General features: G+C 39.3%; 1 protein-coding gene across 3 annotated transcripts in view; it reads left to right on the top strand.

Annotated features, from left to right (window-relative positions):
• Window positions 1-23,462, top strand: part of man1a2 (mannosidase, alpha, class 1A, member 2) — an 83,518-nt gene continuing 60,056 nt past the window's right edge. For 2 of the 3 annotated variants that reach the window (XM_046053623.1, XM_046053625.1), the window contains exons 1-3: window positions 1-78; window positions 3,210-3,328; window positions 17,598-17,678. In XM_046053623.1, the coding sequence (XP_045909579.1) occupies window positions 3,263-3,328; window positions 17,598-17,678 (147 nt within the window). In that variant the 5' untranslated portion in view covers window positions 1-78; window positions 3,210-3,262. Of the gene's footprint in view, window positions 79-2,153; window positions 2,172-3,209; window positions 3,329-17,597; window positions 17,679-23,462 lie in introns of those variants that run through there. The other variant, XM_046053624.1, reaches the window with a different exon arrangement.

Here is a 23,462-nt window from a genome sequence, read left to right as displayed (position 1 = left end):
CTTGTACCCATGGCACTGTGCGAATTTAACCAGCGTCGTTGAAAAATCATATTAGGAGTCGGCTGTTCACTTTCTCTGGTGAGTACATTTAGTTTTAAGCCTGCTGTTCACTAGACAAAATTATCATCCTGGTTATATGACAGTTGTGAATTACAGTGAATTACAGATGCACTTAGCTAAGCAAGCTAGCTCCACCGTCTCGTCCAAATACGTTCACGTCCGGCGCGATCTGTTTGGATCACCCTTAAAACATCTTGCTGCATTGCTTTACATATTAATGAGATGTCTTTGTAACTCCTTGTGGCTTTCAGATATGTAGTTTTGTAATGTAAAGGCAAGTATGCCTACATTACAAATTTATCTAACACATTTTATGTCCACATAATAGATGTGCCGATGCTTTATTAATAGGGGTGTGACGAGATCTTGTACCACGAGATCTCATGAGATTAAATTATGATGATATTTCTCGTCCGGTAAAAAGCTGTCTCGCGAGACGCACGCAATTGACATTTTTCACATGCTGTCAAGTCACACGTTAATTTTCTCACGCAGTGAAATACAAATGTAATTATAACCGATAAGACTCACAGCGCGAATCAACTCCGCCCAGCTGATGCAACATTGGCGTACGCCCTGATCCACTGAACTGCACCGCTCGTGCTGTGAGTCCAGTCAGCTGCGAAGAGTGGTATAGTAGCTGTTCGAGTTTTGCATCATAAACATCTAAAAACTGAGGCGCAACCTTGCTCTCATGACAAGAAAAGCTGTTGAAACACAGGAGCTAATAAAGTCCAGGAGTTTGTTCAGTTAACTGAATTAAAATTAAATCATTTATTATTGAGGAGAAAAGGTACCACGATCCCATTTAAAGAGGCTACTTCCCCAAACACAGACACAAAAGAGGAGGAAAGACTAAATCATGACTCAGCAGGGATGATATTAAATAAGTTGATCTACAGGAGAAATGGATCTGATAGCAGTACAGAATGACTGAGAGCTGCAATGACTTAGATTCTGGTAGAGTTAGGCAATAGAGTTTGAATTGTCACCTGCCACTTGAATTTTGTGTTTCTCTTTACAAGATGTGCTTTAAAATGTTTGCCATGTATAGATTTTCAACAGTAACACATTTTCATCTGTAGTCAAGAGTAAAATTAGGACAATATAATCAATTAAGAAGAAATATATTTAATGATAATAAAATATAACCTTCACCTGCACCTCTTTGGGGTCAAATGGAAAAACTCAAGTTTTTTGGTTAACCTGATGGATATTCTGGAAAAAGAGAGATTTTAGGTGTTTTGTGTGGTATTTTTATTATACATGCAAATTCACATGAACTGCTGAGTGAAACGAGCCAGAACTGACATGAACATAGTTGGCTTCTACAAATATAGAAAACAGTCCTGAATGTCACAACATCTGCAATAATAAGACGAGTGTCTCTCTTTTAATTATGTATCTCATTAGCTCAACTCTTATTATATCATGGTAACTATGTAATGATGTGACAATATCTGAAGCAACACTGGAGTGTTAACTCTAATGTGGAATCAAAAATATTCAGATCTCCATCACTAGGGAGAGAAAGACAGAAATTATGAATAGCTTAAAGTGATATTCACTTTTCTAGCTAGTGGGCATCAGAACAGCTAAAGGAACGTATAAAACAACAAGGATTTTTAAAAAAACTGCCCAGGCTAAAGGACCAAGAATGAATGTATATTCCCCATTTGTAAATTATGGTCAAATGCCTTACCCCCATAGGGGATATATTGTGACAGTACCTTCAAAGCCTGTAGTATTTTAAAAGCATTTGCAAAAGCCCAACATTAATGGCCATGCTTTATTAGGAGATGGAAGTCCCAAAGCTGGAGTTGGAGAGTTGCTGACTCAACTGTAGAAATATTAAAATAACGAACAGTATTAAAAGTGTAAATACAACAGTACTTGATGAGTTGCAACTTTACAAACATAATGTATTTGCAGGGGTTTATAATGGTGGTTTATCAATGATAGTGAAAAAGCACTATTTGAGATTAATGGCTGTTAAAACTGGCTTATACTCATGCCTGGGGGGCTTCTCTCTCCTGTTGACAGAGAGCTATGTATGTGAACAGAAGACTTTTATGCTGTAATGTCCATGATACCCAAACCATGATATTCAAGTGAGTTATCATTTTGTGATGATTTTCACCTTTTAAATTTTGTCCCCGTACTAATTAGCTTGATTTCTTATCTCTGTTGCAAGAGATTGACCCATTTGTGTCAATTGCAGACTACTGTAATTAAGGGAATGCAGTTTGGTTGAGGCACAACAATGTCTTTCCTCCGTCTTGTTGGCCCACATTCTGTCTATAACCTCTTTCTGTTCTTTACACCCTCCACATTTCTCTTCTTCTTATCTTAACCCACAGTACTTTTTTACTCTCTGACTCTCAATCTCACACTGGTCTCTTCGTTCACCAGCTCTTTGCTGGCCCTCGGGAATACTGAGAGCATTGGACGGAGGGTTGGAAAGAGGACGGGAGTGAGTTTCTGTTCAGCTCTAACGTAATGAAGCCCCCGAACACACCAGTGTGTCTTTCACCCAAGGGAAGACATAATATACAAAGAATGTAGCATGTATGAGAGATTGGATGAATCAGAAATATGAAAGAGAATGAGTGTGTAAGAAGGAAAAACACAGATTGGCTCAGAAGGGACTGAACCGATGCATTTACAGTATATGTTTGTCCGGTCACCTCGTTTCAAAGCACCTAATACTGGCTGGGAGATAACACTGCACAGATTTCATTGCTTGGGAGAAATGGCTTTACCCGAAGTAAGATGTTATGACTCATCTAATTAATCTTAGCACTGGGTAAACAATAAGTGATTGTCTCCTCACCACAACAAAATTCTGGGCACAATTTACTCTTTCTACATGGAGTTTGTAGTTTCTTCCTGCATTTGCATGGTGGGTGTCTCTGATGGACATGCAGATTATTCCACGTTTTAATTGCATATATTAAAGTTAATTTGAGTAATTTCTTATTTTTCACTGCTACACATGTCATAGTTTTTACTTCACAAATTAGGCCCATTGTGTTCTGTGATTAGTTTTCCACATTCCCAGAGGTGCGGTTTATGAAGGAGATTGGCTAGTGCGTGACTAGACAGATTCATCTAATTATCCTATTTGTTTTACCATGTGTATTGTGCAGGCAATTCCCAACTAGGGGCGACCATTGTGGATGCCTTAGACACCCTCTACATCATGGGTCTACACGAGGAGTTCAAGGACGGCCAGGAGTGGATCGAACAGAATCTGGACTTTGGCGTGGTGTGTACCTACCTTCCTTTGATAAACCTATAAATCTAACACTTGTTGAAAAATAACAACATGCACAGGAATTATTTAGCTTTGAGGTTATTGTGATGGCCCAAATAGAATCAATGACAAGAATGGACCTACCCAAAACTAGTCTGGCCGACCGTGAGATGTTGCTGTTGCATATATTTGGTCTATCAAAGATGCTAGCAAAGCAACACATATAAAATAACCAAAGCTGACACGTCAGATTGGTCGAATCACCGTTTTTAACTATGTATCTTTAAATACTGCAGTAATGGCTGAAAATGGCAACAGAAATAAACAAATTCAAATGAACTGCCAGTTTTCCACCTGGCTGGGAGTGACTACTGTTGTTAGCGAGACGCCATGGTGATTCAGTTTATATACCGTATGTTCCCAGTCTGGACAAACTTAACTAGAGTTCAGAAGAGGACAGAGACTCACATTTTAATAAATCAGTTTCACTTGAGTGGCACTGAGATTTGCTGTTGCTGCTTGGCTAAATGATCCTCGCTTAAGGATCGAACACTTTAACTGCTCCTGGTGTGAAAACACACTTAGAAGACTTTAGGATCAAAAACCATAATTTATAAACAAGGTCAACAGCAAAATTCTTAATCTGGCCAATCACTTTGATGCCCTCTTTGATGAGAGCCACGGCTGGTAAATTAGCACTGAGCATGTAATGAGAGAGAAATAACAGGGGCTCTTAAAAGGTAATAATTCAATTTTGCGAAAATTAAGGCCATTAAAAAGTGTTAAAAAGTTGGCAGGTGAAGCGGTAAGACAGCAGACAACATGGAAAATATAAGCAGCATAGTAGTTTGGCTAACTGGCTGTTTAGCTACATATGTGCCTTTTTATTGAAACATGTTCAACTTTATAGAAAGCCGACACGCTCGTCATTGTCACTTTTCGTGAACAGATTAATCACAGCCTAAATGGAGTGGGATTTTTAAAAAAAAGTTTGATGTGCTACAGTAAACTTTCCAAATGTTGAACTAATCGTTCTTCCTAAATAATTATGATTATTGACGAGTTAGTAGCCTACTTAAGTTAAGTTAGAGACTAACTAACTGTAGAATATTTTTCTTGCACAAAGTTAATGAATAAAAAACCAAAATGAAACGGCTGTAACTGGAATTAATATTATAATAGTGGTAAGCTATATACTATACTATTATAGAATATAGATTATAATGATTGTAATTATAATTAATATAGTAACAACATATAATTAACATATTAATTTAAAACTAACAGTTTACTATTATATTAATAATGTACTTTTAATATAATGTTATAATATTATACTAATACACTCATTTGTACTAGTTCCTCCTCCAGGTTGTGGATTGATCCGCTGTAGTAGAAAGATTTAGCCAGAACCAGGATGCCATTGTGCCAATATGTGCTGCTTCTAGCCTCCTCCTCCTCCTCCTCCTGAGAGCAACATGTTCCCCTTGTTCTATTTTACATCTGTTTTACTAAAGTTTACACAAATCAGCTTTAGGATGGAGACAGCAGCTGTTGATCGCAAAAGTCTGTGCTACACTGCCTACACTACCAACGTTATCCATCACTCAGTTTATTCTCTTCACCTTTGTTCCCTTCTGGCCTATTTGAATTATGTTGTATTGATACAATGGTCGATGAAAGTTATCACAAAAAGAGTGTTTTCTTTTAAAGTCTCAAAATCAATTTATAGTAAATGTAAGTTAAAGGTGGGTTGTGTGGTTTTTAGTGGCTTCTAGCAGTAAGGTTTCAGATTGCAACCAGCAGCATACGCTTTACATATTTGTGACTGAAAGTAAGTTACAACTATGTCAGGTAGTTATCAACCGGTCGGCGTTTGCAGGCAAGCTAACATTATCTAGTTTGAACCAACTAAAACACACAATCACACTGTTTCACATGTTTTGCTGTAATGTTGCACACATAAACATCACAGCCTGTGTAAGACAATGGATTTTTGCGGGAAATCCGACGAGTCCTTCACATAGAAAACAGTAGGCCTAAACAGGCTGTTATAGGCAACTGAGAAAGTTGGTGAATGCCTCAGTTTTTAGGTGAGGTTACAACCCGGTCATGTATAGGCAATAAAATGTTATAAATATGTTTAAATTCCTTTTAAAAACTCCACAATTCCCCTTTTAAAGGTGTGAGGCTGACTTAAACGGTTACAGCTCAAAGTGGCGCGGCAGTCTTAAATTATGTTGAAATGGTCTTGAAAAAGGTCTTAAAAGGTATTGAATTTAACTTCTGGATTCCTGTATATACCCTGAATAATCCTGAACAGAAACTAGTCGATTATGCAATTTAAGTACATTTGATACACTTTCACTATTTGTACATCATTCTTTTCTGACCTAATCACCCACATTTTTAAGTATATGTTGTCATCAGTCTCACACACGCGCTATTACTTGTGTGAGAGGTGTAGATATTATATTCATATTTTCAGGATTGGCTCATTTTCTTAAATTTAGAATACCCGCTCTAGTTTAATACATTCAAGAAGGTTGTATTTAGTAGAGAGTATTGTAAATTAATCTCTAAACTAATAACGTTAAAATAATAACAGTTATTATTACTGATAGTTTGATTTCCTGCTCAATGTCTGTTCACTCAATCCCTCATCTTTCTTTGTCCAATCCTACCCCACTCCTCTCACACTCCTCTGTTAACAACCTCTTCTTTTCCATGTCTGCAGCTCTCCTCATTTATTTCTCTGTTTCAGTCCTCCTCTCCCATTACCAGCTTCCTTCTCCTCTGTTTTGCCTGTCAATCACCTCCTTCCACACTCTTTTCCCTTCTGCATACTCTTACAACCCCTGTCTTCATCCTACGTTATCTTTTTATATTGTCCTTTTTTTCTTCTCTCTCTTATCTTTGATGTCACTCTTTCCCTCCATTTTCTTGTATAACCTCTTTGTATTCTCTGGACTTGACCAGTTTATTGTCTTCGATCTCCCCTCTTTTATTACACTTGACAGTCACAATTTATCTGTGCCTCTATCCATCATCTGCCATGTCTATCACTTTTTATCTGAGCTGACACTCTCTTCATCCTATTAAATTTTTCCTTTATACTTAGCTTTTTTCCTCCTTAATTTTAAAATTTTTTTGCATTTATTTCTTGCCCTCTATCTTCTATCCCCTCACTATCCTTCTTTACATTACCTCTTGTCTTTTCCTCCCCCTTTCTCGCTGCTTTCCAATTATGGCCAATCTGTCATTCGTCCTTTATTCCCCTTTTCTCAGATCTGTCCACCATAAATTTTCCTTTAAATCATTATTCTGTCCATGCATTCTCCTTGCTCTGCCTCCTGTCCTTTTTTTCTTTTCTTACTTTCTGTCTGCTCCAATGTTGGACGCCCAAGCTTGTTAGTCCCCCTACTGAGGCACTTACAAGGCAGCTAGCAGGTAGGCAGAGGGGATCCAACACTGTGACACTTGGAGGGCTAATTAACCTGAGAATGGCTGTGGTCGAGCAGTGGAAAGGGGGATGCAGGGAGGAATTGGGGCTGGAGAACGGGGGAGAAAGAGAAAGAGCAGAAAGGCTTAGATTGAATGCAGGATGAGAGGGGAATTAAGTCTGGAGAGATGGAGGGTAGAGAGCATAGGAGGCGCAGAGAGAGTGAGATAGTGTCCTACAAATGAGGTGTAGGGTAGAATTAGGGCGTTTTCCACTGATAATAGATGCCCCAAATAAAAGAGCACCAAACTTTCCGATGCACCTGAGATCAAGTCCCAAAGACTCCCTCCAATTCAAGGCTCTTAAAACCCAAGAGCTGAACCGGGAAAAGAGTCCCTTATGCCAGCAAGTCTTGAGACTAACAAATCCTGCAACATGTCTCCCTCTCTTTTCTCAAACCAGCACTGCTTTACAAACACCAATTACAGTAAACCAAATGATCACTCAAAGCAAAAATACTTATTTGGAACACTGGGAGGAAGAGAATCTGTGTATGGTACGTTCTGTTTTAACAACCAAAATGGAAAAATGTTTTAAAAAAAACAGGCATCTGTTTGGTTTTTCTGTTTTAAACACAAAACTTAAAACAAAGGAGCTGCGTTTTGTTCTATCTTTGACCGGTGTTGTATCCCTACAACCCGTTCTCATTTCCCGACTCGTCACATATGCACGCATGGTCAAGGCCCATCGGTGCCGGTTTGTAATGCACTGGGGATCCCTATAGCGTCATAGGTCAATGCAGTAGGAGAAGCCCTGTAGTGTCAGTTTGTGACGGTAAAGGTAGTTATGATTTTTAACAGAAAAGACTGAGTAAGGACGTAGTTGGGCTGAAAGGAGGGCCAGAACCTTTGAATCAGGAGACTCCTGTTCATGTCCCGTGTGAAACAAAAAGTCAATATTAGGCTAAATATGTTTATATTTAATTTTATATAAGGCTATTCCTTTTCAGGTCATCTGTGGCGAATATGATTGTAGAAATGAGCGAGATTTTATATCCACATATGAAAAAAGAAATTAAAGAAAATGTAGGCTATTTGTTTTGCAAGATCGCGACAAGCTGGGTTTGAACTCACTAGAGCAAAAACAACTTTATAGTGGCACAGTGCTTTGCCAAGGAGCCACTCAAACACTGAAAATGATCAATTTCTAGATTAAGTAGGCTAGTTCTACGTCAGCATCAATGGGGCATTTTGTTCTGGGCTGATCTAAAGCAGCTGGTTACCTGAGCAATCTAAGAAAATACCCGAATATGTTTTTTCTCGAGGCTATGGCCAAGGTGCGACCTATGGGGGAGCCCCGTACACTCCAGCGCCCCACTCCCTCTCTAGCAGACCTACTATTGGTTGTGTTGCCATTGGAACCAGTCAGTGGACGTTCCCTCTGGCTGGATGAAGTCTGACACTCCTGATTTTATGCATAATCCCTATGCTACTGCAGCTGGAGGCTCTCCGCATCGCTGTGCAACTTTCTAAATTCTTCCATCTCACGAAGAAAATAAAGTTCAGGTCAAAACAGTGTAGAGAGGCTGAATGAAAATTGCCCGAACATTTTCATCCGTGAATGATTCGTTAATATACAGCTTGCCGATTTAACTAATAACAGTTGAAAATCACTGTGTACCATTGGATGTCACTGAATTAATTTAATACTCAAGAAATCTTAAAAACCGGAGGATTCTCAGGCAACATCTGAGTCATTCCTCTTCCCATTCCAGTTGCCCCCAACTTTCAAACTGATTTTTCTGTTTCGGTTTTAAAACCGAAAAAAACAAAAAGCAAATTGCTTTTTCCTATTCGGTTTTCAAAGAATGAACCATACACTGACTGAAGAGACAAAAAACCAACACAAACTAGATTGTTATGTAGCCCTTAAACAGATTATGAAATGGCTGGATATCTTTCTATTGTCAGAGATATCAAGCAGAGGCAGCTTCTTTACAAGTACAGACTCAGTGACCCTTGTAATTGAAAAAGGGAGCAATATTTTGAGAAATTCTATCTATTAATACCAGATTTTAAAGAATTTGAAGAGAACAATAAATTAAGAATAATCCTAGGAGAAGGACATACGGCAAACCTTGCTGCCAAGTATGTGTCCCTGTGTCACAACCCGAGGGACAGCGAGTGACTCAAGCCAACTGTTGCAATTTCGTTAAAATGGTCTGTAATAGTACTTTTCTAGTCTTCTGACCACTCAAAGCAGTTTTACACTTTGTCACATTCACCCATTCACACACATTTTTCCACTGATAGCACAATGCAATTTAGGGTTCAATATCTTGTACATGGACGCTTCGACATGCGCACCCACAATGCAATTTAGGGTTCAATATCTTGTACATGGACGCTTCGACATGCGCACCGGAGGAGCAAGGGATCGAACCACTGATCTTCCGATTAGTGGGCAACCCGCTCTACCTCCTGAGCGACAGCCGCCCAAGAAAGAGATGGAGGAAGAAAGATCAGCAGTGAAGACAGATTGAAGGGGCTACAAACGGTTAAGCCCCTTGACCTTTTACATGCCCTATTGACCTATTAGTAAATTAAGCTAATAAATTAAAATGGACCCTAATGATCAAAGCCATTCTGATAGGATAATGACTATACCGAAGCATCTGTGAAGCAGTGTGCAAGTATTTTGGCTTCAGTAGCGTAGATGGCAAAATTTACATAAAAGATAAAGCTGTTTGCCTCCTTTGTAAAAAAGCCGCTGCCTTACTCTACTACAACAACAACAACAAATCTGAGGGCTCACTTGCAGCTACAACCCAAGTGAGTCATATGGTTGGTAGGAAATGGTAAGACGGAGGATGGTTGAGTGGGAAATCAACAGAGACAAAGTGCATTATGGGATAAAGGAATATGGCAGAAAAAGAGGGATGGACATTTAGATGTGAGTGGGAAGAAACAGATGTAAGTAGATTAGATGTTTTCGGGATCTTGGAGCATTTTGTTGTTATCAGACCCAGCAAAACAGTAATATAATGCAGATAAGAACAAAAATAAACATTCATCTGACAGTGGCAGCATTTGGATTCATTAAATAGAAATGTTGAAGTGGAAATTTGGCAAAACCAGTGTGTTTTCTAGCACAGTCATATCCAAAACACCTGCAGGAGCAGCCACTGTAATAAATCTTGCCTTAGCAACAAACAGTATGAGATTCGTGCCTTATGAAAAAGGTGGAGAATTATAAAGTGTCTAATAAATGCAATGACAGGAATATGAGACAATGAGGAACAAATTGCAAATATGTTTGAATTGAGTAATAAGAATCCGAGGCAGGAAAGAAGAGGAGAAGACATTTGGTTACAAAGGAGGAGGATGGAGGGGGAGATTAGAAGGTGGAGAGGGAGTAGAAGAGACGGGCGTATGAGACTTGAAGCTTCTGTTAACAAGCGAGAGAAGGAGGGGAGGTGCGTTGCTATGTTTTCATTAACGGCTCGGTTTGACGCTCTTATACCTGCATGCATTAGGCAAAGGATTCAGGCATTAGCTTCCAGCTACTGTAACATTCATGAAAGGTTAAGCTAGCTTAGGGTGAATCTTGGCAATATGGCCATAGCATTAGTCTGGCTTTTGCTCAGGCCTTTTACAAAACAGGTAACTCCCCGGCTCATAGGGAGCAATACTTTTCATGCTTCCAGTGGACTGGCACCATAATTGGCAGGAAAAGTGTTATTAAACCTAGCCCTTGTGAAAATCAAAGATTTGTTCAACCGAGAGAGTGCAGAAACACCCAGCCTCTGTAGTCAGAGCTCTAAGCCAGGAATAAGGGAATAGTGTGTTTCTATCCAGGATAGATCAGTGAAGATCTAATGTTGATGTTTGGTTTTCTTCTTCACATCCAAAAGGCTACACACACAGTAAATTGTTTGTTTAAAGCAGCCATCGTCCTGATAAGTCCTCAGTTCCTCCAAAGCTATCTAAAAATATGTTTCAGAAGCTAAAAGCCTAATCTTTTTCCCTGGAGAGTTTCCTCTGTCCTGTCAACTACAGTTTTTAATTTTGCTGCTTAAATGTCCCACGATATTTACTACGTGCATGAAAACATTTACATTACTGAAAGCAGAATCTCTAATCATTAAAGTAAATCGTTATAGAAATACATCATACATCAATACAACCAACACAATAAAGAAATCACCTGGAAAGCTTGTGCTGCTTGACATAATTAAAAAAGCAAAATGGCCGACAGGGACCATGGGTCCATGTGGGTGCAGGTCTCTAAATCTGAGATTATTATTTGCGTGGCGGGTGGATGACATGCGAATTCAAATGACGTCAGAACCGATCCACACATCATTCATTTCCGTACGTTATTATGTTAACATTGTACTCGCCTCAGGTGCTGACGTCTGTAAACACATCAACATCTCTCCAACTGATGGGACAAGAAACACAACCGTCTCATGTATAGTAATCAGACATGTTTGAAACCCAGATTATCTAAATCACTTTATTTGGATTTCAATCTGAAATTGAGTGCAGCTGAAATGTTGTTATGAATATCCCTCATTGCAAAAGAAAATTTCAGCCAGAACGTCAGAATCATAATTTTCTGGCTCTTCGAATGCTTTTAACAAATGTATCCACATTTCTATTGTGTGCGTCACACCCTCCCTCCATCACCTCTCAATTCAGCCACCCACGTGCCACCCCCACATCCACCAGCTCTGCAACTAATGAATGATTAAATAGCTGCCATGTCAGGTTGAGCCAAGCAGTGAGTCATTGTCGGAGTCTCCAGTGTCCTGGTGGTGCCCCTGCACTGCAGCTTGCCCTCAGATGATGGATGTGTTGGCATGTGGTCTGCATCCATCACCAGGCTCAAAGATCCACCAAATTAATGGACTCTAACTGATTAACTGATGCATTAATAACCCTGGTTAAATTGAGGATTTGATCAGATACTATGCAGCAGAGATGGAGAGATAAATTAATGCTAGCTGTTAAAGAGCCCCATTTTGATTAACCTGATTTAATTATAAAGGAGCAGGAGCTCCTTATTCAATTTTTTTATTTAAGTTAGATGGTTAAAACGTCAGCACATAAATGTTACTTGTGACATTGTGTTCTTTCAGACATTAGAAATGCAGAACTGTCTTTCACGGTCTTTTGGAGAAGTTAAATTCTGCTATGTATTTTCCATGACTTTCATGGTCCTACACAGTGAAAGCTGCCGTGTTTGTCATGATTAAACGCCCCCTCTCCTGTCATTTCCCCTTCCCCTTAGTCTTTTGCTGAAGGCGAAAGACATTTGGCGGTGACATCCTCAGCTCTGTGTGTTCTTCTCTCCTGTCACCTGAAATGACAAGTCATTGCAGAATTTAATATTTTAGCCGAGTCGCATGGATGACATGGTTTTCTTTTGTTTGCCTTCAAACTTCAAAGACTATCATCACATTTTTTTCATGCTCTAGTGAAAGCTTTGTGCCGAACCACGTGTTTGGTGTACTTGTACGCACAGATACACACCATATACTGTGGATTAAAAAAAGAGAAATCATGTTTAATGTATGTGGCTCTTTTTACCTTCTCAATGGGCTTTATTAAATAAGTGAAGAATACTTAATATACTATTCAAGTGCAACTTTCTATTGTGAAAATGCAAGACAAGAGGTACTGCATGAAACAGAAGGGACTAACCCTGCTGTATAAAGGATGGATGCTAAATGGATGGATGTATTTATAGGCCACCAACGTATCTTCACTTGTTCCTGTAAAGGCAATTATAGCACACAGAATGCTGGATATCAGCGAGCCGGTGCAAAAATAAGTGCATACAGCACCTGAAAGAACACAAACACACAGCACTCATTAAGGGGAAGATAATAAAATGGATGGTCTAACTGTGCTGAGAGCTATTCGTGTCTCCTTAACTACTGATTATTAAGGGTTTTAATGTTAAGCAGTGCATCTGTTCTATTATCTCACTGCTAAGTCAACATTTACTTTCTGTATTTGAGCTTATAGTCCAAATAATGACTTGGCATGGTGAATATGAGGCAAAAAGGAAGCATGACATTTAATCAAACTATTTATGTCATGTCATCTTTTGATTATTTTCTTAACTGTTTGGCCTGTAAAATATCATATAATGGTGTAAAATGCAATTTCCCAAGTTGATGTCTTCAAATGTCATGTTCTGGCCGGCCAACAGTCCACAACCTAAAGATTTTACCATCATAGACAACTATGGAAACCAGCAAATATTAACATTTGAGAAGCTGGAGCCAGATTATTTTGGCATGACTCAAAATTATTAATTGATTATCAAAATTGTTGCTGATTACATTATTGGCAATTGAGTAATTGTTTGTACACTAATGCACGTTTAGCTCACAGTCTTAGCAAGGTGAGTTATGAGAAAATAAGCAGCAAAATTTGTAACTAGTAGTAGGGAGAGCAAAAGTCCGAGCCACAGCTCACAATACATTGACTTAAATATCCCTGTGACCCCAGAGTGTAGACCGCAGAAAGAGGAACAGGATCCAGTTAAAATAAACAACAGCAATTATCTATGACAGGAAACTGAACAAAACAAAATGGCTCATAAGATGGCAGGTTTCTTTTTATCCTCATGTGTGGTGGATATTAATAGAGAAAGTAGAAAAGGTTGGAAAGTGGATGTAATTCACAGGGGAGAGTGAGTATAGTATGTCATTAAGAGGTATCTTCTCATAGAAGACAAAGAAGGAGGTGACTCTGCTGTCCTATTTTGTAGTTTCAGAACAAAACAATTAATTTAAATCAAAATTTCTATTCTTGTGCTGTTCTCATGTGTCGTTGCACAACCTACGTGATTCCTTGCTGTCCTCTCTGTGATCACTGCAGACTTTTTTAAATCAGGGCCGTTTTATAGCTGTTCTGCACATTGGGGTCTAAACTACACTTGTAAATGGCTAACAAGTGAGGCTGACTGACAGACAGGGAGTTAGATAGATGGATGCTGGCAAACAAAGATGGCCTTGAGCTTTATGAAAGCTTCCCATCCTTTCATCACTCTGTTCAACACAAGATCCACTCAGTCGTGCAACCGCCCCATGACTAGCAGCTCCTGTTGTTCTGCTGCACGCTTCCTAATGTGCCATATAAACCTCCTAATGAGGTGTTTATATGATGGCTTACAACAATGTCGAAATGGTAGTTGAAAACGTAATAGCTGTCCATTGCTGCTACATGCATCATTTAAAAAAATCCAGGCCTAAATCTTTCTGTAATCAGTTTATACATAGCTGTTTAATATGATTATTTTATGGTGCGTATGCTAATTCGCTCCACTTTTTCAATTTCAAAAACAGAACCCCCTGCTGTATGAATAAGATATATACAAGCTATATACATATGTATTGATCTGTATCGACCTTATAGCAAACGCATAAAGGATGCAAATGAAAGACAGATGATAGAAAAAGAGGGAGAGACCTTGAGGAGGAAACACAAAAGCATGAACGGTTAGGATCCGCACTCAGGGGTCTTGGACAAAGTGGGATTTACTCAAGAAGAAAATAATGGAGGTGGAGCTGTGGCGATGGGAGCCATTCTTCACCTCATTCCTTTTACAGTCAGTATTCTACTCTCTCATCTTGCCGGCACAACTGCACACATGGGATCTGAGGGAGGACCCAGCTGCAAGTGACACATTATCACGCATTCTGAGAGTGTGCAAGACCATTGTAATTCAAGGTCAATTGTAGGTGCCGATACACTCAATGTGTTTTGCTGTCACTTCAGTGAAAGGCAGAAAAAGGTGACCAATTTAGAAAGACGCATGTAGAGCAGTCCGCTTTACTTCACAGGGGAGTATATTCACTTTAATATATACCGCCAATTCATAATAGAAGTTGTAACATTGCATTTTTCCATGTAGAACTGGTCTAGACTGTACTTTTTGTAAAATTATTTACAGAGACCCATCAATGCCCACGATGAGCAAGCGCTTGGTGACAGTGGCAAGGAAGATGTGAAAGAAAGACGTAGAGAGAGAGAGAGAGCACAGGAGGAGAGGAGAACACACATTAGCCCAACACAGATGTAAAGTTATAGCAGTGGTAGTGGTAATAATATAAATGAAAAAATAATAATAGTGTTATAAATTATAATAATAATAGTAGAACTAAAATTATGATTTTAGCAGCGGGTCTCCACAAGAGAGAGAGAAACACCTGCAGAAAGGGATAGAAGAAGAGAGGAGAGGGACGAGAAAGCACAAAACTGCAGGAGAGAGAAGAAGTCGAGTAAGTAACATGGATTAATGGGATAAAATTGCATACAGATGAATGGGGATTGGAGAAAAGAGGAGCTCAGTGCATCATGGGAAGTCTAGGTCTACGATGGTTCAGGACTCACCTGAGCCAGCCCTAACTATAAGCCGTATCAAAGAGGAAAGTCTTAAGCCTGCGCTTAAATGTGGAGATGATGTCTGCCTCCTGAACCCAAACTGGGACCTGATTCCACAGGAGAGGCGCTTGATAGCTGAAGGCTTTGGCTTTCTGCTTTTGAAGACTAGGAACCACAAGTAACCCTGCATTTTCACTGTTCCAGTGGTGTAATAAGGTACTATAAGCTCTTTAAGATCTGATGGCATCTGACCATTAGGGGCTCTGTAGGTGAGCAGAAGGATTTTAAATTGCATTCTGGATTTTACAGGGAGCCAGTGCAGAGAAGCTAAAACAGGAGAAATATGATCTTTTTTCCTGGTTATTGTCAGTGCATGTGCTGCAGCATTTTGGATCAACTGGAGAGTCTTAAGGGACTTATTCGGGCAGCCTGATAATAAGGAACCAAGAGGCCAAAATCCATCCTACTACAACCGGGTCACAGATCATGAGATAAGAGGCTCCATTTTGGAAGGAATCTCCAATTTCCACACCGCTCTACGCCTAGACAAAATGTTGTAGTCCCCAGTAAATAAGAAAAACTTTCTGGTGGAAATTACAGTCCTGTGGGAGGACGGGTGCCAAGAAGATTGGCGATTCCCCATATAGTTATATTGCAAAGGCTGCCCAGCAGCAGCAATGTGACAATTTATGTCAGCTCTAGACACTGACAGAAAGGGCAAGGAGCCGAGACAGCCTATGGGATGCATTAGGAGTGGGTTAGTGGAGGGTAGCTGGAAGTCACGGGCAAATGGGCAATGATTTGGCCACCACCACTGACCCTAAACTGGAACGTGTTGTGATTGAGCATCAAAACAGATTATGAATGTTGTGTTGTAGACCCCTGTTCTTAACTTAAGACTAATTACCTCATCTGGTAACAGAAAAGAGCGCCAATTGATGTATAAGCTGCAATCATGAATATTATTTAATGTGTTAACATCCATTTTTAAAATTCAGACAATGTGCCAGTTCTCCTCCTCTAATTCTCTCTTTCCCTATCCCCTCTGGGGTTCATTTACTGTAAATCATTCAGACTGCCCTTTAGAGAGATCCGCAGGTAAAGTCTTCCTCCCTTGTTTTCATTTCTTCTGTGAAAATATCAGAGCAAGGTCACACTGCAAGTAGCTCTCAGCATTTTAAATGTACTGGGCTACAAGGTGTTCCGTGTGGTTAGTCTTACTGCAGGGGTACTCAGGGTTTGCACGTTGTCAGTCACAAAGAAAGTTAATTTCACATGAATTACTTGACTGTGATAGTCTAAAGTATGTTTTTCACAACGTTGTCTTAAGAAAGTGCTCATCCAAGTCCACCGAGGCTACTGGTTTCTGGGAACCAGCTTTACTTGCTGTGGGCGAAGAAATAAAATATGTTGATGATTTAGTCCCAGTTAAGCAGCACGTTGCAACAAAGGAGAACGGGGTTAACACCAGTATACTCTCTTTCCCCTCTATTGTAGCACCTCAAGATACTAAATAATAGCCACGGTGACAACTTTGGGCCTAATTAGTGGAAAAGGTGAAGTGTTTATCCACACATTCTTGACTTGTTGTAAATATCTGGCTTTAGATTAAAGTTCTTTTCATTTTTAGGAGCTTTAAAGGAAACTTTGAAGGTTTTCATATGGCTATCACACATTTTGTGCAATTCCACATCTATCTAAATATTAAATATTATTAGCATTAATATTATTATTATTAGTAAATATTTATTTTCTAACATGCACAAACCTGGCACATTGCACATATTGTTGTAAATTGTTAATCGTTGTTAATCTATATTTTTATATTGTCAGTTTATATATTTTTGTACACAATATTCTCTTCCAGGAGAATAACAGGAGTTAACAAGCGCAGGGGCGTTTTTTATAAATGCCTTTTTAAGAAGTAATCTGCATGATTTAAGGGGGAAGGAGTCTATGGGAACCCGAGTTGTAATTAAATAACTTGTTAGGTGTGTGTGTGATTACCTTTGATTTGGCTGATTTCTTTGGGAAAGCCTGTTTTATGAAGACTTCCCTTCTCTATAGTTTTTTGGGAAGTTCATATAAACACACTGGCGACCTGTCCAGGGTGTACCCCGCCTTTCGCCCAGTGTCAGCTGGGATTGGCTCCAGCCCCCCGCGACCCTGTACACAGGATAAGCGGTTGACGATGGATGGATGGATGATACAAACACAATCTGTGCTGGTGGTGCAGAACCCCGCCCCCGGGGGCTCATAACTTGGAAAGAAAGAAAGAAAAAGCAAAAAATGATCGACAGTGAAACAAATGAATTTAAAACATTTGAGAATAGTGGATATCAACAGAACGTCCATATAAAAATGTAAATAACAAATTAAGTAAATTGTTTGTGTTATCCTGATGGTTTTTTTCTCCTGTGCTTTCTTGTTTTCCCAGAATGCTGAGGTGTCTGTGTTTGAGGTCAACATTCGTTTCATAGGAGGACTGCTGGCCGCCTACTACCTCTCTGGACAGGAAGTAAGTACTTACCTGTATGTGTATGTTTGTGAGATTGTGAGTGGGAAGTGTTTTCTAGTTGGCAGCAACAGGATGAACTGAATGAATCAGTTGTTGGGCCTAAAGAGCCCGGAGAAGGCACAAGGGGTCGGATTAAGGAAGCAAAAAGAGTGATGCAGAAATAACGGGGGTTGGGGATTGCTCTGTGGTTTTTATTACCCGAACAGTAGGTGTAGAAGGACGAGGGGATAAAGGAAGAGAAGCAATACGGCTTTTTGTTCATGTTTTTTGTTGTGTTTTTCTTCCACCTGTGTTTTTCTTCCACCTGTGTTTTTCTTCCCTCTCCCATCAGTTCTTTTGGTTCTTCCTTAAGGAGCTAGTGGAAGTTAAATCCGGCCATGTATCTCTTTTTCTATTCTATTTCCCTCTGTCTGTCCATCCCATGCACGCCAGCTTTCACACCCAGCCAAGCAGTGCTCTCTCTGTAATGGGAGGAAATACATCAAATACATGTTCATTACAAAGTCCACATTCACTGTGCTCTCTATTATAGTTGTACGTGGTTTCTGCCACTACTGGCCAACAGATCTTTGAGGAAAATCTTTGTTTTTATTTTACCTAATATACAGCCTGAAAACACATTAATTGATTTTCATTATCAGTTCTATGAAGCCTGATCCATTTCCTATCCTTTGTGTCTTTATTCTGGGTACCACAGCTGTCAAAGATGCCACATGGTACACCCTTAAAATACTGAAACCATCCAGTGTTGTGAGCGAGTGAACAGCTAATATATTGCGGTGTGAACAGAATAAACAGCTGTGTCGATTACGGCTGCCCCCTAAAAGCCGATGATTCGAGTCATCAGTCGAGAAGACCATTATTCTTCTGCTCTAAATATATAGTTTGTCAAATATATGATCAATTTATTTGGACATGGATAGCCCTCATCCACTTCAAATCACCCAATTCACTTTAATTTCTGCAGAATTCATAGGTACACTATTTTCTTGCCAGCCATGATTTATTAGACAAAAAGCTAATTAGAAATTGCAGAGTTGAACAGCGTTCAAGTGGGAAAAAAAAAATTGTCTTGAGAAATAAATAATGATGGAGGCTTGGCACAATGCTCTAAAGTAGATTTACATTTTTCTTCTTCACAGATGTATAGCCATTCAGGATTTTTCCTGACAAAAAGGAGAGAACAAATAATCAGTAAAAGCTGATCTAATCACCTACAAAACAAAAAGCATTTCCTCCCACGAGTAATGCCCTTAACATTACAAAAGGTTGTGGGTTGGCGTTTTAAAACTGATGGAACAGAGATTTTCTCTTAATAACAACATAAGCTAAAGTGCCTTACATGCTAAACTTAATGTCACCTATTCTCCACTCTTCCCTCCCATTCCTTTACTCAATTCCACCTCCTCTCCCCAAATCATTCATCAGAGCACACTCGAGCAATAATAGAAGCAGTGGGTGGTGGGAAAGAAGGGAGATGGAGCATGGGAGGGTTCAGGGGAGAGACAGTGATGGAGGAGAGGGTGGAGGAACAACTGCGACGGGACAGTGAGTATGAGGGGAGGGCGTGTGTGAAGGTGGTGGTTACAGATAAAGAGATGGGAGTGGAGAATGAAGATGATAAATGGCCGAGGAGGGAGAAAAAGCTAGTGAGACTCATTCTTTACTCTCATTGGACATGTCCTTGAGCAAGGCACTTAACCCCTCAACTGTTCCTGTCAACCAGCAGCAGAATAAATGGTGGTTACTGGGCAGCCCCCTGGGGGAAATTGTGTGTAAACGTGTGAATATGAAGCAGTGCCCACTTTTAATAGAGATTTTTTAAAAAACACTTGAGAAGAGAGATCATGTGGAGACTAGAGCAGGGGGTGAATTGCAGGTTAAGGGTTTTTTCAGATTTTATCAGCGTCTCTTCCCATTTGTATGTTAGCGTCTTGATGGGGATGAATGGTAGAGAAAACAAGAGAAGATGCAGTGTTAAATTAGGACATTACTACCCAAGGAGTTTAATAGGGAACAGGAAACAGAGAATGAAAGGGAAATAAAAAAGAGGGAAGTGAAACGGGTTAAAACGGAAGAGAGATTGAGGTATACAAATTCAGAATTAAACACGGTTGTATATATAAATGGGACTGAGGGTAAAAGGAGAGGGAATAGAATAAAAGTAAATACAAAAAAAAAAAACATAAGAGAGCAAGATGGAAAAAAAGACAAAACCACACAGACGGAAAGATTAATGGAGGTACTTTTATATATGTGTTGGTCGCTGAGCCCAAACAGATAATCAAGCTTAACTACAGCAAGATAACCACAACATCATCTAGGCATTGTAGCTCTCAAATTGAATTGACCTGTTTCTTTTAAAAGAATAACTCTGCTTGCCTTCCCATCTACATTTTTCAGTAACAAACAGAAACATGCACACTGGAGCGGCGTGTAGATCATTAAACTGTTGATCATCGTGTTTGTTTTTGTGTGACTTTTGTGACATTAGTTGAGGCGGGACCCAAACCACAATAAGGGCTGATATTTACATGCACAAACACAGATGTGGTATACTCCCAAAACTTAATAATACCATGGATTTCATTGTGCCTTTAAATGAACTCCGATGTAGCCATGGAGAGTCACTGTAACATACAACACCTGTACCGAAGCTTGTACTCCAGGTCTCTCGTCGTGACGTTTGTAATATTGTTATAAATAGTACTTTGAACAAAGTACAGCTCATAATATACTTGAAGGATCAGTCTTCAGTCTCTCCATTTCTTTTTTAAATATAGTTTATCAGCTGTAATAAACACAGATACCCGTTTATCTGCAATTAGCTTTATATTGAAGTGAACTAGGAAATGATAGTTTTGAATGTAGGACCAGTTTCAGTCATTTTTATCAGATTTCCTTTCTGTAGCAGAGTTAAACAACAGAAGCAAGCTCTTTATGAAAACTTAAAAGAAAATGAGTCCATGCACCAGCGAGTTGCCAGGCTCGTCAGCTTAGGCACACATTTTCAGACCTACAAATGCCTCGAGTAGAAAGCTGCTCTAAATGACAAAGCAATGGAAGTAATAAAAGATGTTGCTTTCCAAGGCAAGGTACACTGACTGACTCATTTATGATGAATAAAGCCAAGGACAACTTCATCTGATGAGGTTTTCTAGTCATTTGATGTTGTTTTCCTATGTCAATCAGAATCAACAGTCTTAAAAACACGAGCATTCAGAATGAAAAGAGAGAAATAAAGAGGAAGAGAGAGGTGGAGGGAAATACAGACAAACATGGATGAACGAAGAGAGGTACTGTGATTCAGAGAAAAAGAAGAGTTGGGGATCAGCATTCAGGAGGAGGAGGTGTTAGTCTGAGAGAGCCGAGGCAGAGCAGCAGTGATGGATTGTGTTTACTCCTCCGTGTGTCCCCAGCTTTATTCTTTTAGTCTCACATTCTGTTTCTACCTCTTTCTTGGATGTCCTCACCACCTTCTCCACTCTCTTTCCACACGTTGTCTTCTGTTTTGCACTCCTGGCCGATTTCTAATCCTAATTGGATCATCTCCTTTTTTCTTCCTCTCATCTTCATCCTGCTAATTCTCTTTTCTATTCTACTTTTATTTCTTATTATTTTCTCTCCCTATGTCTTCTCAACATTTTCATCTTGTCCTCTCAGCTTCAGCTTCACTGAGCTTTTTGTTTTTAATCTGTCTTCCATCTTATTCCTCTGCTCCTTTGTGTTCTTCTATCTTTTTATTTTTCTATTGTGCTTTCTCCTCATTCTTTTCCCTTTTTGCATTTGTTCTTCATGTTTATTTTCCTTTGTCCTAATTACCCTTCTCCTTATGATTTTTTCCCCCTTTCCTGTGTTTTCCTTCCTTACTTTTAGTTTCCTCACTCTTGGTCTGCTTCCTCTTTTTTTTCTCGTCTATATCTAAAGCGTTTTAGACGGTAATCTATATTCCTTACGTGTTTCTTTGATCCATCTCTTTCTCAGATTTCTGTCTTTTGTCCTCTACACTCCACACATTATCTTTCTACTCTTCTCTCTTAATTGCTGCAGTTAGTTCTTATCCTCCTTTTTTCTAAATTGTCACTCTTCTCTAACTTTTCCTTTTACCTCCTGCTCCCATCTGTTGTCCTTGTCTTTCACTTCCTCTTAATGTCCCTCTCCCTAAATTCTACTTTCCACTTATCCCTCTTTTCTTTATCTCATCTCTCATTACATCCCTGCTCTCGCACCTTTTAATCCTTTACCCATCTTAAACATATAAACAGTAATCTGCTTTCTTCTCTCTTCATCCCTTCTTACTTTCCCACCAGTCTTTTCTCCAGCTTCTCCTCTCAGCTCTCCTGCTTAGACCTCCCTTTTTCCCTTGAACTCTGTTACTGCTTGTCCTTTTTCCTCCTCCACGTTTGAATCTCATCTCATCTCTGGACTTTCTTTACAACCCCCCGGTGAACAGGGTAATTTTGGGTGTTGTTTCTGATTAGTAACTTCTGGGATGGACAAGTGTTGAGTTAGAGCTTGTTGAGAGTAAAACAAATTATTAATGGCTTGAAGACAATTGAAATGTAGACAACATTTTAGTCAGGGATTCTGAAGAAACTGTGTGAGTGTATGTATAACAGTTTAAAGAAGTTAAAATATTAGAATAGCAACCTTCGTATTTCCTCTACGATTGACTTTTCAAATATGGAAAAAGAATATAAGTGTTGTATTCTTCGTTCACATATTGCATGTCTCTATGGATAATGTAAATATAAACTTGGAGAGCTCAGGTTCATGAAAGAGCAGAAAAAGTTTAACTTCTAACTTTGACAATTTTGGGCTTTCCAGTACTATATTTGGAGGAATTTGTGATGATTTTTGTGAATTTAATCACACCTTTGTTTTGTGGAGCTCGTTAGTCCTCCATTCACTTTCAAAGCAGAGAGAACTTGAGGATAATATATTCCTCTAAAGTGTGCAGTGATTGATGAATCTACGAAGTCATCAGCTTCTTTCACTGGCAGGTAGAGAAACTTATTGACAAGAAAGAAAGAAAAACGGCTCCAACACCAAAAAACTGTTAATCAAACACAATGTTTTGTCCGTATTGCTTTTTGTTCTTGCAGCTATTTTGGGTTTGTTGCCCACACCTGCTCCTCATTAGTACTCTGGTGTGTTTTTGTTTTTGTTTAATTTTTAGTATAGCACCTGTACTCACCCCCTCCCTCCTCCTACTTCAGCCTGACACACTATTATCTGGTTGTTACAACTAATTTGACAAGGACTGTAGGCTGGAACAGCATGTACACTGGCCACCAGTTTGATTTAAGTGTGTTATATAGTACTTGGTCACTCTGCTGTTGAATGAACAGAAACTACCATAGCAGCTAGGCTTAGGCGGTCTCAAGGTGTTATGGCAGGGGTTCTTAACCTTTCTGGCAGTCCGACCCCTTTCTGAAGTTGAAAATATTTCGTTTAAAATTGCCGTTTTGAATGAATGGAGAGACTGAAGTTTACAGTTACTTGGATTGTCCGGAGACTACAACAGTCTGTCCCCGACTCCTCCTAAAATACGATTATGTCTCTCACAGTGGACATGCACCTACAATGACAATTTCAGACGCCTCCATGATTTCTAAGTGGGAGAACTTGCAAAATAGCAGGGTGTTCAAATACTTATTTTCCTCACTGTATATATGTGTGTATATATATATATGTGTATATGTGTGTATATATATATATATATATATATATATATATATATATGTGTGTGTGTATATATATATATGTGTGTGTGTATATATA

Source organism: Micropterus dolomieu, linkage group LG07, assembly GCF_021292245.1.
Source record: "Micropterus dolomieu isolate WLL.071019.BEF.003 ecotype Adirondacks linkage group LG07, ASM2129224v1, whole genome shotgun sequence".
NCBI classification, from domain to species: Eukaryota; Metazoa; Chordata; class Actinopteri; order Centrarchiformes; family Centrarchidae; genus Micropterus; species Micropterus dolomieu.
This window is presented reverse-complemented; position numbering and strand designations above follow the sequence as displayed.